Source organism: Salvelinus alpinus, chromosome 12, assembly GCF_045679555.1.
Source record: "Salvelinus alpinus chromosome 12, SLU_Salpinus.1, whole genome shotgun sequence".
NCBI classification, from domain to species: domain Eukaryota; kingdom Metazoa; phylum Chordata; class Actinopteri; order Salmoniformes; family Salmonidae; genus Salvelinus; species Salvelinus alpinus.
Genome location: NC_092097.1, coordinates 52,230,404 through 52,257,903, shown reverse-complemented (window position 1 = coordinate 52,257,903; position 27,500 = coordinate 52,230,404). Strand labels below are relative to the sequence as shown.

Sequence of the window (27,500 nt, the reverse complement as noted above, 5' to 3'; positions counted from 1 at the left end):
GAAAGGCTAGGAGACAGCTAGATTACATCCGTACACTGTCCACCCCATGAAATGTGTAAGAAAGGAGACAGCTAGATTACATCAGTACACTGTCCACCCCATTAACTGTGTAAGAAAGGAGACAGCTAGATTACATCAGTACACTGTCCACCCCATGAACTGTGTAAGAAAGGAGACAGCTAGATTACATCAGTACACTGTCCACCCCATGAACTGTGTAAGAAAGGAGACAGCTAGATTACATCAGTACACTGTCCACCCCATGAACTGTGTAAGAAAGGCTAGGAGACAGCTAGATTACATCAGTACACTGTCCACCCCATGAAATGTGTAAGAAAGGAGACAGCTAGATTACATCAGTACACTGTCCACCCCATGAAATGTGTAAGAAAGGCTAGGAGACAGCTAGATTACATCAGTACACTGTCCACCCCATGAAATGTGTAAGAAAGGCTAGGAGACAGCTAGATTACATCAGTACACTGTCCACCCCATGAAATGTGTAAGAAAAGCTAGGAGACAGCTAGATTACATCAGTACACTGTCCACCCCATGAACTGTGTAAGAAAAGCTAGGAGACAGCTAGATTACATCAGTACACTGTCCACCCCATGAACTGTGTAAGAAAGGCTAGGAGACAGCTAGATTACATCAGAACACTGTCAACCCCATGAAATATGTAAGAAAGGAGACAGCTAGATTACATCAGTACACTGTCAACCCCATGAAATGTGTAAGAAAGGAGACAGCTAGATTACATCAGTACACTGTCCACCCCATGAAATGTGTAAGAAAGGCTCGGAGACAGCTAGATTACATCAGTAGCTAGTAGTAGTAGCAGTCTTGAAAGGCTTCGGGACCACACTCTTTCCCTCTGAAGTTATTCTATTATCACTTATATCACCAGCGGCAATACTAATAATCACTAACTGGCTACTGTACCTCTCTGAAGGCCTCCGGGCCACACTCTTTCCCTCTGAAGTTGCACTCCAGCAGCATATCTTCTATACGGTGTCTGGTGCGGTTGTGGAACTCATCGAGGCTGAACCTGGATCCCTGGCGGTCGGGCTCGGGGGCCAGGGGGATCCCAGGGGCCATGTTGTCTTCATACCCCAGCAGCTGGCCCATGAACAGCAGGTCACTATAACTGATCTGGGAGCGGCGGAAGTAGTTGTAGTTACAGAAGGTGACGGCCGGGAAGGTCAAGTTCGGGGCGTTTCTCTCGTCCAGCATTGTGACGTGATCGTAGGACAGGTAGTAGATGACACGGTCGAACACCTGGAGGAGGAAAGCAGAGAGAGCTAGCAGGAAGACGATGGCCCAGAGGCCCTGACTCACGCTGAACTTCTTGTCTTCTGCGAATATGTGGTTGGCGCCGTGGAGCGAGCAGCCGTCGAAGAACGCAGCTAGGCTGTCTAACTCGCGGGCGTCTTCTTCATCTTCATCATACACGTCCAATTCATCACACCCGTCCTCCCGGTAATCCCCCCGACTGCCGCCATCACCGGATTTGATCCCCTTGCGGTAGCGGTCGTCGAAGCCGTCTTTTCCCAGTCCTCTGGGCTCGTCGTCGGCCGAGAAGGAGATGCTGCACATGATGCGGACGGGCATGGTGGCGGCTTGGCTGGGTTGGTCTGGAAGAAACTGGTCTGTAATCAGGCATAGACAAATAGAAGCAGACCAAGTGTGACGATTCAAAAAATGTCGGGAAAATGTAAAGAGAAGAAGAGAGCTGAGCCGTACTGGAAGTCCAAACAAGAGCCCAACGTCACGTCCAACTGAATCAGGTAAACTGGTGCTGTGATGGGTCTGACTGTTGATGACACATAGTCAGAAAAAGAAAGGAACACCGAATCACAACAGGCTCAATCAACAACTCATGAACTCGCTGTCCCCAAACAAAATAAGAAGTTTCTGTTTTCTTGAAGGAAAGAAGTACACAACGAATGGTAACGATCAGATCAACTGAAGTTCTTATCTTCTCTCATTCTCTCTCATCATCTCTTCTCTCATCCCACATCTGTGGTCAGTGATCCGGGAGTGTCAGGGATGTTAAGATGCCCTGCCCAGGGTTAGTCCTTCCCTTTATAGTGCAGTTGCACATCCATAGAGTTCAGACAGGAGGAGATCAGTGATGGTTCTATGAGGGGAACGACACAGAATACTCCCTGGGAGCCCAGCCACAGGTCACTGTGTCAAGGCAGAGTTACACCATGCACTTACAGGAAGCACTGCTGTTTGACGCATAACACACAGAGAAAGAGAGAGAGAGGGAGAGAGAGAGAGAGGGATCAGAATCCTAGTACTATTGGATTGGAATAGAATTCCCAATAAAGTTCCAACATTTCCAAAATAATTCCCAATAAAGTTCCAACAATTCCAAAAGGATTCCCAATAAAGTTCCAACTATTCTAAAAGAATTCCCAATAAAGTTCCAACAATTCTAAAAGAATTCCCAATAAAGTTCCAACAATTCCAAAAGGATTCCCAATAAAGTTCCAACAATTCTAAAAGAATTCCCAATAAAGTTCCAACAATTCCAAAATAATTCTCAATAAAGTTCCAAAAATTCGAAAAAAAATCCCAATAAAGTTCCAACAATTCTAAAAGAATTTCCAATAAAGTTCCAACAATTCTAAAAAAATTCCCAATAAAGTTCCAACAATTCTAAAAGAATTCCCAATAAAGTTTCAAACAATTCCAAAAGAATTCCAACAAAAAATCCAATAGAAATGTTGCTTAAGACTTTTGATGAAGTGGTGAAGCGCGTAGAGTGTAAAAATCGTCTGTCCTCGGTTGCAACACTCACTACCGAGTTCCAAACTGCCTTTGGAAGCAATGTCAGCACAATAACAGTTAGTCAGGAGCTTCATGAAATGGGTTTCCATGGCCGAGCAGTCGCACACAAGCCTAAGAACACCATGCGCAATGCCAAGCCTCGGCTGGAGTGGTGTAAAGCTCGCCACCATTGGACTCTGGAGCAGTGGAAACGCATTCTCTCAAGTGACGAATCAAGCTTGAACGTCTGGCAGTCCGACAGATGAATCTGGGTTTGGCGGATGCCAGGAGAACGCTACCCGCCCGAATGCATAGTTCCAACTGTAAAGTTTGGTGGAGAAGGAATAATGGTCTGGGGCTGTTTTTCATGGTTTGGGCTAGGCCCCTTAGTTCCAGTGAAGGGAAATCTTAACCCTACAGCATACAATGGCATTCTATACAATTCTGTGCTTCCAACTTGGTGGCAACTGTTTGGGGAAGGCCCTTTCCTGTTTCAGCATGAAAATGCCCCTGTGCACAAAGCACAGGGTTTGTCGAGATCGGTATGGAAGAACATGACTGGCCTGCACAAAGCCCTGACCTCAACTCCATCGTACACCTTTGGGATGAATTGAAATGTCGACTGCAAGCCAGGCCTAATTGTCCAACATCAGAGCCCGACCTCACTAATGCTCTTGTGGCTGAATGTAAGCAAGTCCCCGCAGCAATGTTCCAACATCTAGTGGAAAGCCTTCCCAGAAGAATGGAGGCTGTTATAGCAGCAAAGGGGGGACCAACTCCATATTAATGCCCATGATTTTGGAATGAGATGTTCGATGAGCAAGTGTCCACATACTTTTGGTCATGTAGTGAACGTAGTCATATTGTCAGTTTTCAGATAAGCAGCAATTGTGTAAGTCCATCAAAGGTGAAATCAACTCAAATCAAATCAATCCAACCTTCAGTAAATGTAATAACATCCCAGTTGCTTTAACCAGAAGAATATCTATTGTCAGAATGAATATATTGCCACGGCTGAATTTCTGTAGTTCAATGCCAATCCCATGGCTCCCTCTTCTGCCTATTGGGATAACATTCATAGTGAGGTTTAAACACGTACACTGAGCATATCAAACATTAGGCACACCTTCTTAATACTGAGTTGCACACCTCCCTCTTTTGCCCTCAGAGCAGCTTCAATTCGTCGTGGAATGGACTCTACGAGGTGTCGAAAGCGTTCTACAGGGATGCTGGTCCATGTTGACTCCAATGCTTCACACAGTTGTGTCAAGTTCGCTTGATGTCCTTTGGGTGGTGGACCATTCTTGATGCACACGGGAAACTATTTAGCGTGAAAACCCCCCGCAGCATTGCAGTTCTTGACACAAAGCGGTGCGCCTGGCACCTACTACCATACCTCGTTTAAAGACACTGATAGTGCTAACTACACTATTTCTATGCTTCCCGGTCTTAAGTTTTGTTTTTGCGTCTTTTACTTTTGGTTTTGTACACTAGCTTCAAACAGCTGAAATACTATGTTTGGTTATGGAAAATATATTTCACTGTGGTCCTTAATGTCTTGTACACTCAGTGTATATGGCAAGGTAAACATCCCCTGGATAAAACGTATACATTTACAAAGAGGGAACTTATTTCCTGGCTCTAGCATTTCGCCCCTTCCTTAATTGGTTTAGACATGATTATTCTGTCCCATGGCTAGGTATAGAGATAAATATGGTTCCCCTATTGCCCTGGAAGAGGTTGTCTTCACTGATATATCTCTTAAACAATTGCTATTTGGGGCAAAATTGAAAAACTACAAAATGGCACACATACAAACAATGTATATTTATTCGCTTTATTTGCTAGTTTTATCCAGCTAGCTAAAAATGGATCTATGGGCTGTATGCGATTATGGAGAGCGAATGAAATTGTTTCTTTGTCATCTTGCTAGCTAGTGATTTATCTGTGGCCATCAGCTAGTATCAACAAGAGATGAACAACAATAGCCCCATTACTGCAGCTAGCTAGCTAGCTAACACTGACTAGACCATAAAGTAACACACATGGACATGCATTGCCAATCAACGCTGCTGTCACCTTCTGGTTTGGAGTATTTTAACATGGCTGAGCGGCTGACGACTTCAAGGTCTTTGCTGTGTGAACACAAAAGAGATTGACTGTCGACACTGTTCAGAGGTGCTAAGTACTGTCGGCAGGCACACGTTTGACAATCCTACAGGTGTGTCTGAGCTATAACTCCTAGCTGTCTGCAAGCCATCTGGGAGAAAAGCTGATGAACAGAAATCAAACACAATTAAGCCATTCTGTCAGATTGTTTAAATTGGATCCCTTTCTGCCACTTTGAGACACTGGATATGAAGTTGGCAAACGTGTGTTTAAATACATTTGAGGATTCAAGTTCATCTGGATTGCTGAAGCATTACAGATTGCACAATAAAAATGTAAAGGTCATTTCCGATTGAGCCGACATACTGTATGCAGCATTACCGTGAATGCAGCATGCAGTAAAAGTATGTGGAAACCCATTTCATGAAGCTCCCGACTAACAGTTATTGTGCAGAAGTTGCTTTCAGAGGCAGTTTGGAACCGGTAGTGAGTGTTGCAACTGAGGACAAACTATTTTTACGCGCTACGCTCTTCAGCACTCGGCGGTCCTTTTCTGTGAGCTTGTGTAGCCTAAAAATTTGCGGCTGAGCCGTTGTTGTTCCTAGACGGTTCCACTTCACAATAACAGCATTTACAGTTGACCGGAGCAGCTCTAGCGGGGCAGAAAGTTGACGAACTGACTTGTTGTCCTATGACGGTGCCACGTTGAAAGTCACTGAGCTCTTCAGTACGGGCCATTCTACTGCGAATGTTCGTCTGTGGAGATTGTGTGGCTGTGTGCTCGATTTTATACACCTGTCAGCAACGGGTGTGGCTGAAATAGCCGAATGCACAAATGTATAGGGGTGTCCACATATATATATGTAGTGTCTGATATATTCTGGGTTTATGCTGTTTGTTCCAGTATGAAAAGGAAGCAGCAGGAAAGTGATCCAACAGTATTGATCAGGAACCATTAGACTGCCAGGGGATAATTTACAGAATTACACAGGAGCCAGAGGAAGGGATCATTTAAAGAATTACACAGTAATCAGAGCAAGGAAACTGTAGACTTTAAGATTATAGATTGACACACACTTTCATCTTTAAATGTTTAGATTATGCTGGGGAAACATTCTACTTTAAAATGAAAGATTATAGATTATAGAGGGTGTGGTTGGTACACACTTTCTACTGAAAGATATTACATCACTCAGTGTACACACTTTCTACTGTAAGATATTACATCACTCAGTGTACACACTTTCTACTGAAAGATATTACATCACTCAGTGTACACACTTTCTACTGTAAGATATTACATCACTCAGTGTACACACTTTCTACTGAATGATATTACATCACTCAATGTACACACTTTCTACTGTAAGATATTACATCACTCAGTGTACACACTTTCTACTGTAAGATATTACATCACTCAGTGTACACACTTTCTACTGTAAGATATTAATTCACTCAGTGTACACACTTTCTACTGTAAGATATTAATTCACTCAGTGTACACACTTTCTACTGTAAGATATTACATCACTCAGTGTACACACTTTCTACTGAATGATATTACATCACTCAGTGCACACACTTTCTACTGAATGATATTACATCACTCAGTGTACACACTTTCTACTGTAAGATATTACATCACTCAGTGTACACACTTTCTACTGTAAGATATTAATTCACTCAGTGTACACACTTTCTACTGTAAGATATTACATCACTCAGTGTACACACTTTCTACTGTAAGATATTACATCACTCAGTGTACACACTTTCTACTGTAAGATATTACATCACTCAGTGTACACACTTTCTACTGAAAGATATTACATCACTCAGTGTACACACTTTCTACTGTAAGATATTACATCACTCAGTGTACACACTTTCTACTGAATGATATTACATCACTCAATGTACACACTTTCTACTGTAAGATATTACATCACTCAGTGTACACACTTTCTACTGTAAGATATTACATCACTCAGTGTACACACTTTCTACTGTAAGATATTAATTCACTCAGTGTACACACTTTCTACTGTAAGATATTAATTCACTCAGTGTACACACTTTCTACTGTAAGATATTACATCACTCAGTGTACACACTTTCTACTGAATGATATTACATCACTCAGTGTACACACTTTCTACTGTAAGATATTACATCACTCAGTGTACACACTTTCTACTGTAAGATATTACATCACTCAGTGTACACACTTTCTACTGTAAGATATTACATCACTCAGTGTACACACTTTCTACTGAATGATATTACATCACTCAGTGTACACACTTTCTACTGTAAGATATTACATCACTCAGTGTACACACTTTCTGGGTGTACACTTACTATGTTATAGATTATTAAGGGTGCTGTACACACTTTCTACTTATAGCGCATTCAGGATGTGATAAATTTCCTACTTCACAGTAGTTAAGGTTTTTACGGTAACACATTACCTGCCACCGAGTGTCATAAAACGTTACTTTACAGTCATTAAGGTTTGGTTTTTATTTTGTAGCAGCTAATGAGGATCCCCCCATGAAGAAGACAGAAACAGTGTACTAGCAGGCTACCAGCCAGGGCAGGGCTGTCAGTGTGAAATGCAGCAGACTGGGTCAATATTTGTTAAGTTCCAGCTGGTCAGAGTGACTGGCCGTGTGCTGTGTGACTGTGGCTTGGAATGACTGATAAGTGACATGACTGAACAAAACAGTTTCTCCATGAACCCCGAGCACTGACATATTTCAGAGACATTTCAACCAAGGTTGAAATATAGTCAAAGATTCCACACTATGACTAAGGTCATTATTCCCTCGGCCGTTGTACCAGTGTTATCTAATTTTACACCAGCATTCTCTCCTCTGACACCAGTGTTCTCTACTCTGACACTAAGTAAAACAGTATGAACATAAATATGCCAATGACCTGAGAAGTCGTGAGCCAGGCAGTTATGAAAATATTGTTAAAAAATGTGAAAATATTAGGGTAATCAGTGAACCACAGAACACACTCAAAGAAACATATTAATATCCAAAACGTATAAATACCTATCGGGTGACCGCTTCATCATCAGGTACAATTTGACCCAGCAGATGGCAGCATATAGCAGTGCACAATTCGTGTGTTTCACGAATTTACTTCAAAAAAGGTCAAATAAGGTGAAACACTGCCATTAACCAACAAGTTGATTATTTTGAATGTCTGGCTCTGTCTATGAAAATGTTTTGCAACAGCAAAATATTGATGAAATAGCAGAAAAAAGGTATGGTGATGACGTGTAGATAAAATCAAAAATAAAAAGGTTTCTCCATACTGAACACAACATATGTTTAAGGAGAGGGTAACATAAAACAATCTCTCTCCAACAGACTTCTGCCAGGGCTCTACGAGGATAACAGAGAGCTGAAGGTTTTAGCGTTTCTTTTCAAGTCCATCTTGGAGCCTCTCCTGACGGCTATGACAGACCTGTCGTTGCCATGGATACAGGCCATCCAAGACAAGATGCATGAAGCCCATTACATAGAAAATGAATATCAGTCCGACACACACACATGCACACACAAACACACACAGAAACATGCACACACACAAATAGGGTGAAATGTCTGCACAAATATTTCACAACATAGATTATACATGTCACACACTAGATTTAAATTATGATTAAAAGTGATGATTACATTGATACCAAAATACTGAGAAACCATCCATCACTACCACTGCTGCCCAGGATGGGATTAAATTCTGAACAGCGTGAACTAACAGGCTTAGTCGTCAGTGTGTGATTAAATCATGGTAGGATTGAGACCCAACATGAACATGGTAGGATTGAGACCCAACATGAACAATAAAAGGGAAAACTGTTGTATCAGTTGGGTGGAATGGAGGTAGAGGAGATTGAAGAATTAGAACTTGTTTTCACATCTCCTCGTGTTTTTATATGTCAAATAAGTTAAAGCTACAGAATCCTTCGGTATCATCTGACATCCGGCGCCGATCGACATGGCCGCCTCGCTTCGAGTTCTTAGGAAACTATGCAGTATTTTGTTTTTTTTATGTGCTATTTCATACATTGTTACCCCAGAAAATCTTAAATCTTATTACATACAGCCGAGAAGAACTATTGGATATAAGAGCAACGTCAATTTAACAACATTACGACCAGGAATACGACTTTCCCGAAGCGGATCCTCTGTTTGGTCCACAACCCAGGACAATGGATTGGATCCCAGCAAGCGACCCAAACGAACGGCGCCGCAGAAGGGGCAGACGGAGCGGTCTTCTGGTCAGGCTCCGTAGACGGGCACATCGCCCACCGCTCCCGAGTATACTACTCGCCAATGTCCAGTCTCTTGACAACAAGGTAGACAAAATTCGAGCAAGGGTTGCCTTCCAGAGAGACATCAGAGATTGTAACATTCTCTGTTTCACGGAAACATGGCTCACTCGGGATACGTTATCAGAATCAGTACAGCCACCTGGTTTCTTCACGCATCGCGCCGACAGAAACAAACATCTCTCTGGTAAGAAGAAGGGCGGGTGTGTCTGCTTTATTATTAACGAGTCGTGGTGAGATCATAACAACATACAGGAACTCAAGTCCTTTTGTTCACCTGACCTAGAATTCCTTACAATCAAATGCCGACCGCATTATCTATAAAGAGAATTCTCTTCGATTATAATCACAGTCGTGTACATCACCCCAAGCAGACACCTCGACGGCCCTGAAAGAACTTCATTGGACTCTATGTAAACTGGAAACCACATATCCTGAGGATGCATTTATTGTAGCTGGGGATTTTAACAAGGCTAATCTGAAAACAAGGCTCCCTAAATTTGATATTTTATCAGCATATCGAATGCGCGACCCGGGCTGGCAAAGTTCTGGATCATTGTTACTCTAACTTCCGCGACGCATACAAAGCCCTCCCTCGCCCTCCCTTCGGCAAATCTGACCACGACTCCATTTTGTTGCTCCCAGCCTATAGACAGAAACTAAAACAGGAAATTATGTTGTACCCACGACGACTATTAAAACCTTCCCCAACCAGAAACCGTGGATTGATGGCAACATTCATGCAAAACTGAAAGCACGAACCACTGCTTTTAATCATGGCAAGGCGACCGGAAACATGACCGAATACAAACAGTGTAGCTATTCCCTCCGCAAGGCAATCAAACAAGCTAAGCGTCAGTATAGAGACAAACTAGAGTCGCAATTCAACGGCTCAGACACGAGAGGTATGTGGCAGGGTCTACAGTCAATCAAAAAGAAAACCAGCCCCGTCGCAGACACCGATGTCTTGCTCCCAGACGAACTAAACAACTTCTTTGATCGCTTTGAGGACAATACAGTGCCACTGACACGGCCCGCCACCAAAACCTGTGGGCTCTCCTTCACCGCAGCAAGGCTGCCGGTCCAGACGGCCTGCCAAGCCGCGTCCTCAGAGCATGTGCAGACCAGCTGGCTGGTGTCTTTACGGACATATTCAATCAATCCTTATCCCAGACTGCTGTTCCCACATGCTTCAAGAGGGCCAACATTGTTTCTGTTCCCTAGAAAGCTAAGGTGACTGAGCTAAACAACTATCGCCCCATAGCACTCACTTCCGTCATCATGAAGTGCTTTGAGAGACTAGTCAAGGATCATATCACCTCCACCCTACCTGACACCCTAGACCCACTCCAATTTGCTTACCGCCCCAATAGCTCTACTACAGCTCAGCATTTAACACCAGAGTACCCTCCAAACTCGTCATTAAGCTCGAGACCCTGGGTCTCGACCCCGCCCTGTACAACTGGGTCCTGGACTTCCTGACGGGCCACCCCCAAGTGGTGAGGGTAGGTAACAACATCTCCACCCAGATCCTCAACACTGGGTCCCCACAAGGGTGCGCTCTCAGCCCTCTCCTGTACTCCCTGTTCATCCACGACTGCGTGGCCATGCACGCCTCCAACTCAATCATCAAGTTTGCAGACGACACTACAGTGGTAGGCTTGATTACCAACAACGACGAGACGGCCTACAGGGAGGAGGTGAGGGTCCTCGGAGTGTGGTGTCAGGAATATAACCTCACACTCAATGTCAACAAAACAAAGGAGATGATCGTGGACTTTAGGAAACAGCAGAGGGAGCAGCCCCATATCTACATTGACAGGACAGTAGTGGAGAGGGTGGAGAGTTTTAAGTTCCTCGGCGTACACATCACGGACAAACTGAAATGGTCCACCCACACAGACAGCGTGGTGAAGAAGGTGCAGCAGCACCTCTTCAACCTCAGGAGGCTGAAGAAATTTGGCTTGTCACCAAAAACACTCACAAACTTTTACAGATGCACAATCGAGAGCATCCTGTCGGGCTGTATCATCGCCTGGTACAGCTGCTCCGCCCATAACCGGAAGGCTCTCCAGAGGGTAGTGAGGTCTGCACAACGCATCACCGGGTACAAACTACCTGCCCTCCAGGACACCTACACCACCCGATGTCACAGGAAGACCAAAAAGATCATCAAGGACAACAACCACCCGAGCCACTGCCTGTTCACCCCGCTATCATCCAGAAGGCGAGGTCAATACAGGTGCATCAAAGCGGGGACCGAGAAACTGAAAAACAGCTTCTATCTCAAGGCCATCAGACTGTTAAACAGCCATCACTAACATTGAGTGGCTGCTGCCAACATACTGACTCAACTCCAGCCATTTTAATAATGGAAAAATGGATGTAAACAATTCATCACTAGCCACTTTATATAATGTTTACATACCCTACATTACTCATCTCAAATGTATATACTGTACGCTATACCATCTACTGCATCTTGCCATCTTGATGTAATTAAATGTATCACTAGCCACTTTAATAAACAATGCCACTTTATATAATGTTCCAATACCCTACATTACTCATCTCATATGTGTATACTGTACTCTATACCATCTACTGCATCTTGCCTATGCCGTTCGGTCATCACTCATTTATATATTTTTATATACATATTCGTATTCATTCCTTTACACTTGTGTGTGTATAAGGTAGTTGTTGTGAAATTGTTAGATTAGATTACTCGTTGGTTATTACTGCATGGTCGGAACTAGAAGCACAAGCATTTCTCTACACTTGCATTAACATCTGCTGACCGTGTGTATGTGACAAATAAATTTGATTTGATATATTGGCCATATACCACACCTCATTTGGCATTATTGCATCATTATACCAGGGACGAGCAACTTTGGTGGGGGTGGAGGTCAACAAAAATCTTAACTCATCACGAGGGGCTGCAGTAGCTTGCGGGTGTGCGTACCCACATCCATACCCACACATGCAGGCAGAGCCGGCCCTCGCCTTTTAGGGGCCCTAAGCACATTTGTGTTGGGGGCCCCTTAGCGGCCCCCCTCTTGACAGTGGAGGGAGAGTTGTCCTATTGTCCTATTATTTAAAAAAAAATGGGCCATGGGGCATAAAGAAAATGTTGTTTTGAAGCAATTTTTATGAAATTCTACACATTTTGCCATAGGGAAGAGAGACGTTTTAGCGAGCAGGCTGCCAGTTGCCCATCCCTGTATTATACCATAACTGCTGGAAATTTCCTGGAAAGAGAAGGAAGCCAGACCGTTGTAAAGATGGTTAAGTGAGTTGTTTTGTCATAGGGGCACGTTCCTCATCTGAGGCTGTGTAGAGAGAGGTGCTGGAGGTGAGAGTGTGTGTGTGTGGTTGTGTGTGTGTGTGTGTGTGTGTGTGTGTGTGTGTGTGTGTGTGTGTGTGTGTGTGTGTGTGTGTGTGTGTGTGTGTGTGTGTGTGTGTGTGTGTGTGTGTGTGTGTGTGTGTGGAACATGACACTTTATTCTACAGCCCAGTTTAACATGGTTCTTCCTGGTTCTTCCTGGTTCTACCTGGTTCTTCCTGGTTCTACCTAATAAATGAAGATGTAACACAGTGTGCATGTTCTAACTACCTGGTACCAAAATACATGGTATGTATTGGTACTGTCTAGTACTTGTTTAAATGACTTGATTCCAAAGAAACCTATTATTATGTAATATTAGGTCATTACCATGTAATTATATTATACTATATTATTATAATGTTATTATATTATTATTTTATTATATTATGTAATTATAATATTCGTATATTATTATTATTATATTATAGCAATTACCAGTGGGGAAAAAGTGATTGATCCATGCCTCCTGCCTGCCCATCCCCCCACTATCACACTCTTAGACATTCAATTAGCCCCCCCCCCCCCACCCCTCCACTGCAGCAGAACACACACACAGCCTTGTATAACTGACCTTGTATAACTGACCTTAACTGACCTGACCCTGACTGACACACAATTCAGTCCCATTCAAATTCCTATTTTCCCTAACCCCTAACACTAACCTTAACCCAAAAACCTAACCTTAACCCTGAACCTAATCCTAGCTCCTAACCCTCAAACTTACCCTAGCTCCCAGCCCTAAACCTAATTCTAACCCTAACACTACTAAATCCTCACCCTGTACTTGCTTCCTGTCTCCAGGCGTCTGTGGTTACGTCTGTGGTTACATTACACACTAATTCTAACTTTAACCCTAAACCTCCTAGAAATAGCATTTGACCTTGTGGGGGACTAACAAAATGGCCCCAGTTGGTCACAATGTTGTTAGTTTACTATTCTTGTGGAGACTAACAAAATGGCCCCAGTTGGTCACAATGTTGTTAGTTTACTATTCTTGTGGGGACTAACAAAATGGCCCCAGTTGGTCACAATGTTGTTAGTTTACTATAGTTAAGTATAGTTAAAAACGTCCACAAACACACAAACACGGACAGCCTCCAGGCCCAGCCTTGGCCACATGTCATTGACCAATAATGTGACTAAGTGTTGGTGACTCAGGTGAATGCGAGGTAAATCACGGCGTGCAGTATATACAGCGCAGGCTTCCATCAGGCAGGCTTCCATCAGGCAGGCTTCCATCAGGCAGGCTTCCATCAGGCAGGCTTCCATCAGGCAGGCAGACAGGCATGCTTCCATCAGGCAGGCAGACAGGTAGGCTTCCATCAGGCAGGCAGACAGGCAGGCTTCCATCAGGCAGGCTTCCATCAGGCAGGCAGACAGGTAGGCTTCCATCAGGAAAGCAGGCAGGCTTCCATCAGGCAGGCAGACAGGCATGCTTCCATCAGGCAGGCAGGCTTCCATCAGGCAGGCAGGCTTCCATCAGGCAGGCAGACATGTAGGCTTCCATCAGGAAAGCAGGCAGGCTTCCATCAGGCAGGCAGACAGGCATGCTTCCATCAGGCAGGCATGCTTCCATCAGGCAGGCAGGCTTCCATCAGGTAGGCAGGCTTCCATCAGGCAGGCAGACAGGCAGGCTTCCATCAGGCAGGCAGACAGGCTTCCATCAGGCAGGCAAACAGGCAGGCTTCCATCAGGCAGGCAGACAGGCAGGCTTCCATCAGGCAGGCAGACAGGCAGGCTTCCATCAGGCAGGCAGACAGGCAGGCTTCCATCAGGCAGGCAGGCTGCCATCAGGCAGGCAGACAGGCAGGCTTCCATCAGACAGGCTTCCATCAGGCAGGCAGACAGGCAGGCTTCCATTAGGCAGGCAGGCTTCCATCAGGCAGGCAGACAGGCAGGCTTCCATCAGACAGGCTTCCATCAGGCAGGCAGACAGGCAGGCTTCCATCAGGCAGGCAGGCTTCCATCAGGCAGGCAGACAAGCAGGCTTCCATCAGACAGGCTTCCATCAGGCAGGCAGACAGGCAGGCTTCCATCAGACAGGCTTCCATCAGACAGGCAGACAGGCAGGCTTCCATCAGACAGGCTTCCATCAGACAGGCAGACAGGCAGGCTTCCATCAGGCAGGCAGACAGGCAGGCTTCCATCAGGCAGGCAGACAGGCAGGCTTCCATCAGACAGGCTTCCATCAGACAGGCAGACTTCCATCAGGCAGGCAGAGTGAGGTCAGAACCAGTGATCCAAAAGGCTCTCTCTCTGTCTCTCATGGTGTGAAACATTAAGCCCACGTCTTAATTCACAGAGGAGAGCAGAGAAATGCAGGTAGTTCTAGATCTTAGTTATTATCCCACAGGATATAGATTACATTCAACACATCCTGATGTAGACAGTGTAGGATATAGATGACATTCAACACATCCAGATGTAGACAGCGTAGGATATAGATTACATTCAACACATCCTGATGTAGACAGTGTAGGATATAGATTACATTCAACACATCCTGATGTAGACAGTGTAGGATATAGATTACATTCAACACATCCTGATGTAGACAGTGTAGGATATAGATTACATTCAACACATCCTGATGTAGACAGTGTAGGATATAGATTACATTCAACACATCCTGATGTAGACAGTGTAGGATATAGATTACATTCGACACATCCTGATGTAGACAGTGTAGGATATAGATGACATTCAACACATCCTGATGTAGACAGTGTAGGATATAGATTACATTCGACACATCCTGATGTAGACAGCGTAGGATATAGATTACATTCAACACATCCTGATGTAGACAGTGTAGGATATAGATTACATTCAACACATCCTGATGTAGACAGTGTAGGATATAGATTACATTCGACACATCCTGATGTAGACAGTGTAGGATATAGATGACATTCAACACATCCTGATGTAGAGTGTGTAGGATATAGATGACATTCAACACATCCTGATGTAGAGTGTGTAGGATATAGATTACATTCAACACATCCTGATGTAGAGTGTGTAGGATATAGATTACATTCAACAAATCCTGATGTAGACAGTGTAGGATATAGATGACATTCAACACATCCTGATGTAGACAGTGTAGGATATAGATTACATTCAACACATCCTGATGTAGACAGTGTAGGATATAGATTACATTCAACACATCCTGATGTAGACAGTGTAGGATATAGATTACATTCAACACATCCTGATGTAGAGTGTGTAAGCCAGGGAAGGATCACAGCATGAAGGGCAGCTGTACTGCTGGTTTCCAATACTGAGATACCTGAAATGAATATATTATGCATTTATGTATTCATGTTTTGACCTAGTTGTAAAAAAAAGAGGAAGATCAAAAAGACAAACGTGAGAAGTGAAACACAATGTCCTCATTCTCATCCCTTCCTGTGTTATCCCACACCATACAGAGATGTCCTCATCCTCATCCCTTCCTGTGTTATCCCACACCATACAGAGGTCCTCATCCCTTCCTGTGTTATCCCACACCATACAGAGAGGTCCTCATCCTTATCCCTTCCTGTGTTATCCCACACCATACAGAGGTCCTCATCCTCATCCCTTCCTGTGTTATCCCACACCATACAGAGAGGTCCTCATTCTCATCCCTTCCTGTGTTATCCCACACCATACAGAGAGGTCAACATCCTCATTCCTTCCTGTGTTATCCCACACCATACAGAGGTCCTCATCCTTATCCCTTCCTGTGTTATCCCACACCATACAGAGGTCCTCATCCCTTCCTGTGTTATCCCACACCATACAGAGGTCCTCATCCTTATCCCTTCCTGTGTTATCCCACACCATACAGAGAGGTCCTCATCCCTTCCTGTGTTATCCCACACCATACAGAGGTCCTCATCCTCATTCCTTCCTGTGTTATCCCACACCATACAGAGGTCCTCATCCTTATCCCTTCCTGTGTTATCCCACACCATACAGAGAGGTCCTCATCACTTCCTGTGTTATCCCACACCATACAGAGAGGTCCTCATCCCTTCCTGTGTTATCCCACACCATACAGAGAGGTCCTCATCCCTTCCTGTGTTATCCCGCACCATACAGAGAGGTCCTCATCCCTTCCTGTGTTATCCCACACCATACAGAGAGGTCCTCATCCCTAAAACTCAGGTCCCAAGAAACAGCAACAGCTGGCACAATAAAAACACAGTACAATACATAAGCTGATACAATACAGTTAACAATACGAGCTGCAACAAGGGACAAGCTGCAACATATACCTATATGCGTGTTTGTATTTATTATGGATCCTTATTAGTTCCTGCCAAAGCAGCAGCTACTCTTCCTGGGGCCCAGCAAAATTAAGGCAGTTTATACAATTTTAAAAACATTACAATACATTCACAGATTACACAACACACTGTGTGCCCTCAGGCCCCTACTCCACTACATATCTACAGTACTAAATCCATGTGTATGCATAGTGCGTATGTTATCGTTTGTGTGTGCGTGTGTGTGTGTGTGTCTGTGCCAATGTTTGTGTTGCTTCACAGTCCTTGCTGTTCCATAAGGTGTTTTTTAGATCTAATTTTATTGCTTGCGTCTGTTACTTGATGTGGAATAGAGTTCCATGTAGTCATGGCTCTATGTAGTACTGTGTGCCTCCCATAGTCTGTTCGGACTTGGGGACTGTGAAGAGACCTCTTGTGGCATGTCTTGTGGGGTATGCATGGGTGTCCGAGCTGTGTGCCAGTAGTTTAGACAGACAGCTCGGTGCATTCAACATGTCAATACCTCTCATAAATGAAAGTAGTGATGAAGCCAATCTCTCCTCCACTTTCAGCCAGGAGAGACAGACATGCATATTATTAATATTAGCTCTCTGTGTATGTCCAAGGGCCAGCCGTGCTGCCCTGTTCTGAGCCAATTGCAAATTTCCTAAGTCCTTTTTTGTGGCACCTGACCACACGACTAAACAGTAGTCCAGGTGCGACAAAACTAGGGCCTGTAGGACCTGCCTTGTTGATAGTGTTGTTAAGAAGGCAGAGCAGCGCTTTATTATGGACAGACTTCTCCTCATCTTAGCTATGTTTTGACCATGACAGTTTACAATCTAGGGTTACTCCAAGCAGTTTAGTTATCTCAACTTGCTCAATTTCCACATTATTTATTACAAGATTTAGTTGAGGTTAAGGGTTTAGTGAGTGTTTTGTTCCAAATACAATGCTTTTAGTTTTAGACATATTTAGGGCTAACTTATTCCTTGCCACCCACTCTGAAACTAACTGCAGCTCTATGTTGTGTGTTGCAGTCATTTCAGTCATCATTGTAGTAGCTGACACGTATAGTGTTGAGTCATCCGCATACATAGAAACTCTGGCTTTACTCAAAGTCAGTGGCATGTCGTTAGTAAAAATTGAAAAAAGCAAGGGGCCTAAACATCTACCCTGGGGAATTCCTAATTGTAACTGGATTATATTTGAGAGGCTTACATTAAAGAACACCTTCTGTGTTCTGTCAGACAGGTAGCTCTTTATCCACAATATAGCAGGGGGTGTAAAGCCATAACACATACGTTTTTCCAGCATCAGACTATGATTGATAATGTCAAAAGCTGCACTGAAGTCTAACAAGACAGACCCCACAATCATTGTATCATCAATTTCTCTCAGCCAATCATCAGCCATTAGTGTAAGTGCTGTGCTTGTTGAATGTCCTTCCCTATAAGCATGCTGAAAGTCTGTTGTCAATTTGTTTACTGTAAAATAGCATTGTATCTGGTCAAACACCATTTTTTACAGAAGTTTACTAAGGGTTGGTAACAGGCTGATTGATATTTGAGCCAGTGAAGGGGGCTTTCCTATTCTTAGGTAGCGGAATGACTTTAGCTTCCCTCCAGGCCTGAGGGCACACACTTTCTAGTAGGCTTAAATTGAAGATGTGGCAAATAGGAGTGGCAATATCATCTGCTATTATCCTCAGTAATTTTCCATCCAGATTGTTAGACCCAGTTGGCTTGTCATTGTTGATAGACAACAATCATTTTTTCACCTCTTTCACACTGACTTTACGGAATTCAAAAGTACAATTCTTGTCTTTCATAATTTGGTATACTTGGATGTGTAGTGTCAGTCTTTGTTGCTGGCATGTCATCCCTAAGTTTGCTAATCTTGCCAATGAAAACGTCATTAAAGTAGTTGGCAATATCAGTGGGCTGTGTGATGAATGAGCCATCTGATTCAATGAATGAAGGAGCTGAGTTGGTTTTTCCCCAAAATGTCATTTAAGGTTCCCCAAAGCTTTTAACTATCATTCTGTATTTAATTTACCGTGGTTTCAGGGTGTGGTTTATTTTATCTTTATTTAGTTTAGTCACATGATTTCTTAGTTTGCCAATCAGTTGGGCTGCCAGACCTAATTGCCATACCATTTGCCTCATCCCTCTCAACCATACAATTTTTCAATTCCTCATCAATCCAAGGGGATATAACAGTTTTTACAGTCATTTTCTTAATGGGTGCTTATTAGTAACTGGAATAAGTAGTTTCATAAGTGTGTCAAGTGCAGCGTCTGGTTGCTCCTCATTACACACCACAGACCAGCAAATATTCTTTACATCAACATATGAATCACTACAAACTTATTGTATGACCTCTTATGCACTATATTGTTGGTGGTGATGTGACAGAGAATATGATGAATACGAGCTGCAACAAGGGACTAACCATCTACCTACATGTGTGTTGGAGGTGATGTGACACTGATTATGATGATCCAGCCTTCAACAAAGTTAGGTTAACTACTTATCAGCTACATGATACTGACTTCATGTATATACTGTTCTGCTCACTCTGACCGAGAGAGAGAGAGTGTAATGTTGTGAGGGTAATGTTTACTGTTCATTTCTGATTGTTAATTTCACTTTTGTTTATTATCTTTTCACTTGCTTTGGCTATGTAAACTAATGTTTCCAACGCCAATAAAGCCCTTTGAATTGAATTGAAAAGATTTGAAATGAATTGAATTGAATTTGAGAGAAAAAGAAGGGTGAAAAAGAGAAGGAGATGTTTTTGGCTCATTAAGGTCTTTGCAATTAACAGCATATTGACATGCTAATTCCCCCTGGATGGTGAGCTGCCAGCTGGAAACCATAGCACAGCAGATGGTACACATGCACATGCACCCACACGCAGCACACACACACACACACACACACACACACACACACACACACACACACACACACACACACACACACACACACACACACACACACACACACACACACACACACACACACACACACACACACACACACACACACACATGCACAGCACGCTCCCATATACAAACACAACCACAGCAGAAGACTGATTAGCAGCATAAGAATGGACAGGGTCAAGGGGGCAGTGGGAAGAGAGAGAAAGAGAGGAGAGAGAGAGGGTTAATAAGAGAGAGATAGAGAAGGAACATGTCTGTCAGGGTAATCTAGTAGGGTCACAGTACTACAGGGCAGCAGGACAGCAGGGCTGAAGGACTACAGGGCAGCAAGACTACAGGGAAGCAGGACAACAAGACTACAGGGCAGCAGGACTACAGGGCAGCAGGACAACAGGGCTGACGGACTACAGGGCATCAGGACTACAAGACTACAGAGCAGCAGGACTACAGGGCAGCAGGACTACAGGGCAGCAGGACTACAGGGCTGAAGGACTACAGGACTACAGGGCAGCAGGACTACAGGGCAGCAGGACTACAAGACTACAGGGCAGCAGGACTACAGGGCAGCAGGACTACAGGGCAGCAGGACTACAAGAATACAGGGCAGCAGGACTACAGGGCAGCAGGACTACAGGGCAGCAGGACTACAGGGCAGCAGGACTACAGGGCAGCAGGACTACAGGACAGGTCTTTGTTATATGGCTGAAAAGGTTGGAGAAGTGGTTTACCCATTTATCTCCATTTTGAATAGATACAGTTGAAGTAGGAAGTTTACAAACACCTTAGCCAAATACATTTCTCTTTAATTTCTTTCATCACATTCCCAGTGGTTCAGAAGTTTACATATACTCAATTAGTATTTGGTAGCATTGCCTTGAAATTGTTTAACTTGGGTCAAACGTTTCGGGTAGCCTTCCACAAGCTTCCCACAATAAGTTGGGTGAATTTTGGCCCATTCCTCCTGACAGAGCTGGTGTAACTGAGTTAGGTTTGTAGGCCTCCTTGCTCGCACACGTTTTCAGTTCTGTACACACATTTTCTATGGGATTGAGGTCAGGGCTTTGTGATGGCCACTCCAATACCTTGACTTTGTTGTCCTTAAGCTATTTTGCCACAACTTTGAAAGTATGCTTGGGGTCATTGTCCATTTGGAAGACCCATTTGCGACCAAGCTTTAACTTCCTGACTGATGTCTTGAGACGTTGCTTCAATATATCCACATAATTTTCCTTTCTCATGATGCCATCTATTTTGTGAAGTGCACCAGTACATCCTGCAGCAAAGCATCCCAACAACATGATGCTGCCACCCCGTGCTTCACGGTTGGGATGGTGTTCTTCGGCTTGCAAGCGACCCCCTTTTTCCTCCAAACGTAATGAGGGTCATTATGGCCAAACAGTTCTATTTTTGTTTCATCAGACCAGAGGACAATTCTCCAAAAAGTACGATCTTTGTCCCCATGTGCAGTTGCAAACCGTAGTCTGGCTTTTTTATGGCAGTTTTGGAGCAGTGGCTTCCTCCTTGCTGAGCTGCCTTCTGGTTATGTTGATACAGGACTCGTTTTACTGTGGATATAGATACTTTTGTACCTGTTTCCTCCAGCATCTTCACAAGGCCCTTTGCTGTTGTTCTGGGATTGATTTTCACTTTTCACACCAAAGTACGTTCATCTCTAGGAGACAGAACGCTTCTCCTTCCTGAGCGGTATGACGGCTGCGTGGTCCCATTGTGTTTATACTTGCGTACTATTGTTTGTACAGATGAATGTGGTACCTTCAGGCATTTGGAAATTGCTCCCAAGGATGAACCAGACTTGTGGAGGTCAACAATTTTTTATCTGAGGTCTTGGCTGATTTCTTTTGATTTCCCCATGATGTCAAGCGAAGAGGCACTGAGTTTGAAGGTAGGCCTCGAAATACATCCACAGGTACACCTCCAATTGACTCAAATTATGTCAATTAGCCTATTAGAAGCTTCTAAAGCCACGACATCATTTTCTGGAATTTTCCAAGCTGTTTAAAGGCACAGTCAACTTAGCGTATGTAAACTTCTGACCCACTAGAATTGTGATATAGTGAATTATAAGTGAAATAATCTGTAAACAATTGTTGGAAAAATTACTTGTGTCATGCACAAAGTAGATGTCCTAACCGACTTGCCAAAACTATAGTTTGTTAACAAGAAATTTGTGGAGTGGTTGAAAAACGAGTTTTAACGACTCCAACCTAAGTGTATGTAAACTTCCGACTTCAACTGTAGCTCTTCATGTTGTTGTTTCTTTAGTGTGTTCCAATTAAGTTATTTTATTCTATGGATTCTTCAATCATAATGAGCTGTTTTCTGTCATGCTGTTCCTTCTTTTTTCTTAGTGGATTTCTGTATTGTTTCACCATAGTGAAGGCGTAAGCTAGGATTTTCTGGTTCTCTGTTCTCTGTGTTTTTGGTTGGATAGGTTTCTCAATTTCTTTCTTAGGTTTTGCATTATTCATCAAAACATTTCTCATTGTTGTTAGTTTTCCTAGGTTTCTTAGGTAGCTGATAGGTCAAATACACTACATAACCAAAAGTGTGTGGACACCTGCTTGTCGCACATCTCATTCCAAAATCATGGGCATTAATATGGAGTTGGTCCCACCCTTTACTGCTATAACAGCCTCCACTCTTCTGGGAAGGCTTTCCACTAGATGTTGGAACATTGATGCAGGGACTTGCTTCCATTCAACCACAAGAGCATTAGTGAGGTCGGGCACTGATGTTTGGCGATTAGGGCTGGCTCGCAGTCGGCGTTTCCCGATTCATCCCAAAGGTGTTCGATGGGGTTGAGGTCAGGGCTCTGTGCAGGCCAGTCAAGTTCTTCCACACCGATCTCGAACAAACCATTTCTGTATGGACCTCACTTTGTACACGAGGGCATTGTCATGCTGAAACAGGAAAGGGCCTTCACCAAACTGTTGCCACAGAGTTGGAAGCACAGAATCGTCTAGAGCAGTGGTTCTCAATCCTGGTCCTGGGGACAGAAAGGGGTGCACATTTTAGTTTTTGCCCTAGCACTACACACCTGATTCAAATCACAAAAGCCTTTTGATGTTGATCTTTTGAATCAGCTGTGTAGTGCTAGGGCAAAAACTAAAATGTGCACCCACTTTGGGTCTCCAGGACCAGGATTGAGAACCAGTGGTCTAGCATGTCATTGTATACTGTAGAGTTTAGATTGCCCTTCACTGGAACTAAGGGGCCTAGCCCAAACCATGAAAAACAGCTCCAGAACATTATTCCTCCTCCACCAAACTTTACAGTTGGCACTATGCATTGGGGCAGGTGGCGTTCTCCTGGCCGAACCCAGATTCGTCCGTCGGACAGCCAGATGTTGAGGCGTGTTTTATCACTCCAGAGAACGCGCTACAGCACTCAGCGGTCCCGGTCTGTGAGTTTGTGTGGAGATTGCATGGCTGTGTGCTTGATGTTATACACCTGTCAGCAATGGGTGTGGCTGAAATAGCCGAATCCACACATTTTAAGGGGTGTCCACATACTTTTGTATAATGATCACACTTCCTACTGCTAAGTTTAAACCTTCACTATTGCAGGAACACATTTTGTCCAGGAAGTTGTCTAATTTGTTATTGGCCAATAGTTTTCTGGTAGGCGTCTACACCACCTTCCTTCCACCTATAGCATTTGTTAATAGTATGCAGTTTGTTGGGCTTCGATGCCTCATGGTTGATTATTACTCTGTTCAAGTAGATTGTGATTTTGCTGGGATCTGATAGTGGTGTCAGTGTGCTGACTGTGAACGCTCTGAGAGACTCTGGGTTGAGGTCGGTGATAAAGTAGTCTACAGTACTACTGCCAAGAGATGAGCTATAGGTGTACCTACTGTAGGAGTCCCCTCGAAGCCTACCATTGACTATGTACAGACCCAGCGTGCAACAGAGCTGCAGGAGTTGTGGCCGGTTTTTGTTGGTTATGTTGTCATAGTTGTGCCTAGGGGGGCATATGGGGGAGGGAATGCTGTCACCTGCAGGCAGGTGTTTGTCCCCGTGTGCTGAGGGTGTCAGGATCTTGTCCAGTTCTGGCATTTAGGTCGCCACAGACTAGTACATGTCCCTGGGACTGGAAATGATTGACCTCCCCCTCCAGGATGGAGAAGCTGTCATTGTTAAAGTATGGGGATTCTAGTGGAGGGAATATAGGTAGCACACAGGAGGACATTTTTCTCTGTTGAGATCATTTCCTTTTGAATTTCTAGACAAATGTAAAATGTTCCCGTTTTGATTAATTTAATAGAGTGAGTTAGATCTGCTCTATACCAAATGAACATACCCCCTGATGCCCTTCCCTCTCTCTCTCTCTCTCTGACTGAAACGCTCACGACAAGTAAAGAGAAGATCAGACTGGCTTTTACAGGAGTCAGCCGAAAGGTACGCAGCAGTTATCAAGCTGAATGGTTTTAAATGTGCCACTCCATGATATTTTCATGAACGCGATTCATCAAAGCTCGCCAAAATTAAACACCATGCTGTTCTGCTCTCTGTAGATTTGGTTCTGTTCTGGGTTGCCAAGATTATGCTCTCTGATTCAAAATGTCTGCTACTGTTGCCACTATAAAAACAAGGCCTTTACACATCTTGTAAAATACATGATCCTCTGTCCTCCAAGTATTCTCATCTACAGAAAGACAAACAAGAGGCTTGTATTAACAGAACCTAATCAGACACATTGTGAACTAGTGAAGTACTGTATAACAACTGTATACAGCAAGTATAAAGCTCAATGGAAAACCAGTTTTAATACTAAAGCTTAGGGTATGTGTGTGTGTGTGTGTGTGTGTGTGTGTGTGTGTGTGTGTGTGTGTGTGTGTGTGTGTGTGTGTGTGTGTGTGTGTGTGTGTGTGTGTGTGTGTGTGTGTGTGGAGGTGTGTGTGCAGAACAAGCTCTCATCATCATCTTCACCACTCTTGATGTGAACAAACCTCACTGCACCTCATTGCCCACTACCACTCATGTTGATTCACTTCCTCCATCATGGAGATGCTGTGTTAAATCACTGAGACCGTGTCTCAATAGGATCCCTATTCCCCATAGGGCTCTGGGCCCGGTTTCCCAAAAGCATCTTAAGGCTAAGTTTATCGTAAGAACCTTCGTAAGAGCATCTTTAAATTTACGAGATGTTTACCAAAACCGTCTTTATTAACGTTGCACTTGAAATGTCTCGTAATCTTAACGCCTGCCTCAGACCACTCTAACAGCTAAGTGGGTTGTTAGATCATCGTTTGCTCTCCCGCGTCACTTTACACACAGAAAATCTCTGCTAAACAGAATGAAGATGTTTATATGTCTCTCTGTGACAGCCGAAAACGTCCTAGTTGAATACAAATAGCTTAAAAAGTTTGTTATAAACAAGCGAAGCAAAGATAATAAAAAAAAAAAATGAAAACCAAGATAACCAAATTATATAAAGCTAGATTATTAGGCTATGTACGATAGACCTACCTAGTATTAAGCCATTAGACTACATCTAATGTATTATTACTGTCACGACTTTCGCCGAAGTCGGTTCCTTTTCTTGTTCGGTTGGCGTTCGGCGGTCGACGTCACCGGCTTTCTAGCCATCGCCGATCCACTTTTCATTTTTCCATTTGTCTTGTCTTGTTTTTTGTACACACCTGGTTTCAATTCCCTCAGTATTAGACGTGTATATAACCCTCTGTTCCCCCCCCATGTCTGTGTGTGGATTTGTTTGTTGTTTCGTGTATGTGCACGCTAGACTGGTTTGCGCTGGGTTATGTCAACCCATATTGTGTTTAGTGTTCTTAGTGCCGTGTGTTTTGTTCGCCGAAATAAAAGGCTCCTTTGGCTACCCAACTTCTGCTCTCCTGCGCCTGACTCCCTTACAGCCAGTTACGCATACCTAACAATTACATCATTACATCTGAGCAGCTTCAATATTCATATCTATTAAACCTATAGGCTATATTAACTCAAAGCATTTCACTGTACTCCAACCAAAAACATAAAGGTCAACATATTAGGTATAGGGCAACGTCGCTTAACTTTCTACTTCACGTTTCATTATTGTAATTATTTAATTGTTTAATTGTAGAACACAAGAGTTGTAACCGAAATTACACTCTATATAGAAAAGTATGTGGATTCATGCGCAATGGATTATGGTCATTGTATTTAATTACCACGTTTATGCGCTGAACTAGGCTGAATAATTGCTTAATGAAAACTACAACTCCCTTCAACCCAGCATCCCACATACAATATATATATATATATACACAAAAGTATGTGGACAATGGGTTTAGCGGATGCCAGGAGAACGCTACCTGCCCCAATGCATAGTGCCAACTGTAAAGTTTGGTGTAGGAGGAATAATGGTCTGGGGCTGTTTTTCATGGTTCGGGCTAGGCCCCTTCGTTTGTCACTACAGTATATTTCCATTCCTTTTCTAATACTGATATGTTATTTGCTTGGAGAAATGTTAAAAGCTTAACTTTATTAGTAAGAACGGGAATGTCCACTGTGTAAGACTTGATGTTCAGTATTTTATTGAATTATTATTATAACTGTTTTTATTTAACCTTTATTTAATTAGGCAAGTCAGTTAAGAACAAATTCGTATTTACAATGAAGGCCTACCCCTGCATATGTTAATGTTATATCAAACATGAAAAACGGACACTATATTACCAGGTAAAAGACCAGGTAAAAGACCATGTGTAGAACGTAATCAAGTCAATGTATTTTCCTTTTCTGTACATACTATAAGTATTCACTGTAAATGTGGAACTTGGCACGGCTTTGACTCATACCAAAATACAAAATAACTTTGTCGCAAGCCTGCCTTCCTCCCCATGTATTCTACGTCCACTACTATCTTACAGGAACGTTCTGCTGTGTTTCTCAATAATCACCCCTCTGTTACTGCTTCTCTATATGGGGGGTGTTTCTCAATAATCACCTCCTCTGTTACTGCTTCTCTATACGGGGGGTGTTTCTCAATAATCACCCCTCTGTTACTGTGTCTCTATACGGGGGGTGTTTCTCAATAATCACCTCCTCTGTTACTGCTTCTCTATACGGGGGTGTTTCTCAATAATCACCTTCTCTGTTACTGCTTCTCTATACGGGGGGTGTTTCTCAATAATCACCTCCTCTGTTACTGCTTCTCTATACGGGGGGTGTTTCTCAATAATCACCTCCTCTGTTACTGCTTCTCTATACGGGGGGTGTTTCTCAATAATCACCCCTCTGTTACTGTTTCTCTATACGGGGGGTGTTTCTCAATAATCACCCCTCTGTTACTGTGTCTCTATACGGGGGGTGTTTCTCAATAATCACCTCCTCTGTTACTGCTTCTCTATACGGGGGTGTTTCTCAATAATCACCTTCTCTGTTACTGCTTCTCTATACGGGGGGTGTTTCTCAATAATCACCTCCTCTGTTACTGCTTCTCTATACGGGGGGTGTTTCTCAATAATCACCTCCTCTGTTACTGCTTCTCTATACGGGGGTGTTTCTCAATAATCGCCCCTCTGTTACTGTTTCTCTATACGGGGGGTGTTTCTCAATAATCACCTCCTCTGTTACTGCTTCTCTATACGGGGTTGTTTCTCAATAATCACCTTCTCTGTTACTGTTTCTTTATACG

At 43.5% G+C, this 27,500-nt stretch overlaps 1 protein-coding gene across 4 annotated transcripts in view; it reads right to left on the bottom strand.

Annotated features, from left to right (window-relative positions):
- The window catches only part of LOC139536333 (acid-sensing ion channel 1B), a 381,353-nt gene that overhangs the window by 96,212 nt on the left and 257,641 nt on the right, over positions 1-27,500 (bottom strand). Inside the window, exon 1 of one of the 4 annotated variants that reach the window (XM_071336788.1) lies at positions 943-2,129. The exons of 2 other annotated variants lie outside the window; for them this stretch is intronic. In XM_071336788.1, coding sequence (XP_071192889.1) covers positions 943-1,611 — 669 coding nt within the window. In that variant the 5' untranslated portion in view covers positions 1,612-2,129. Of the gene's footprint in view, positions 1-942; positions 2,130-27,500 lie in introns of those variants that run through there. One more of the 4 variants, XM_071336785.1, reaches the window with a different exon arrangement.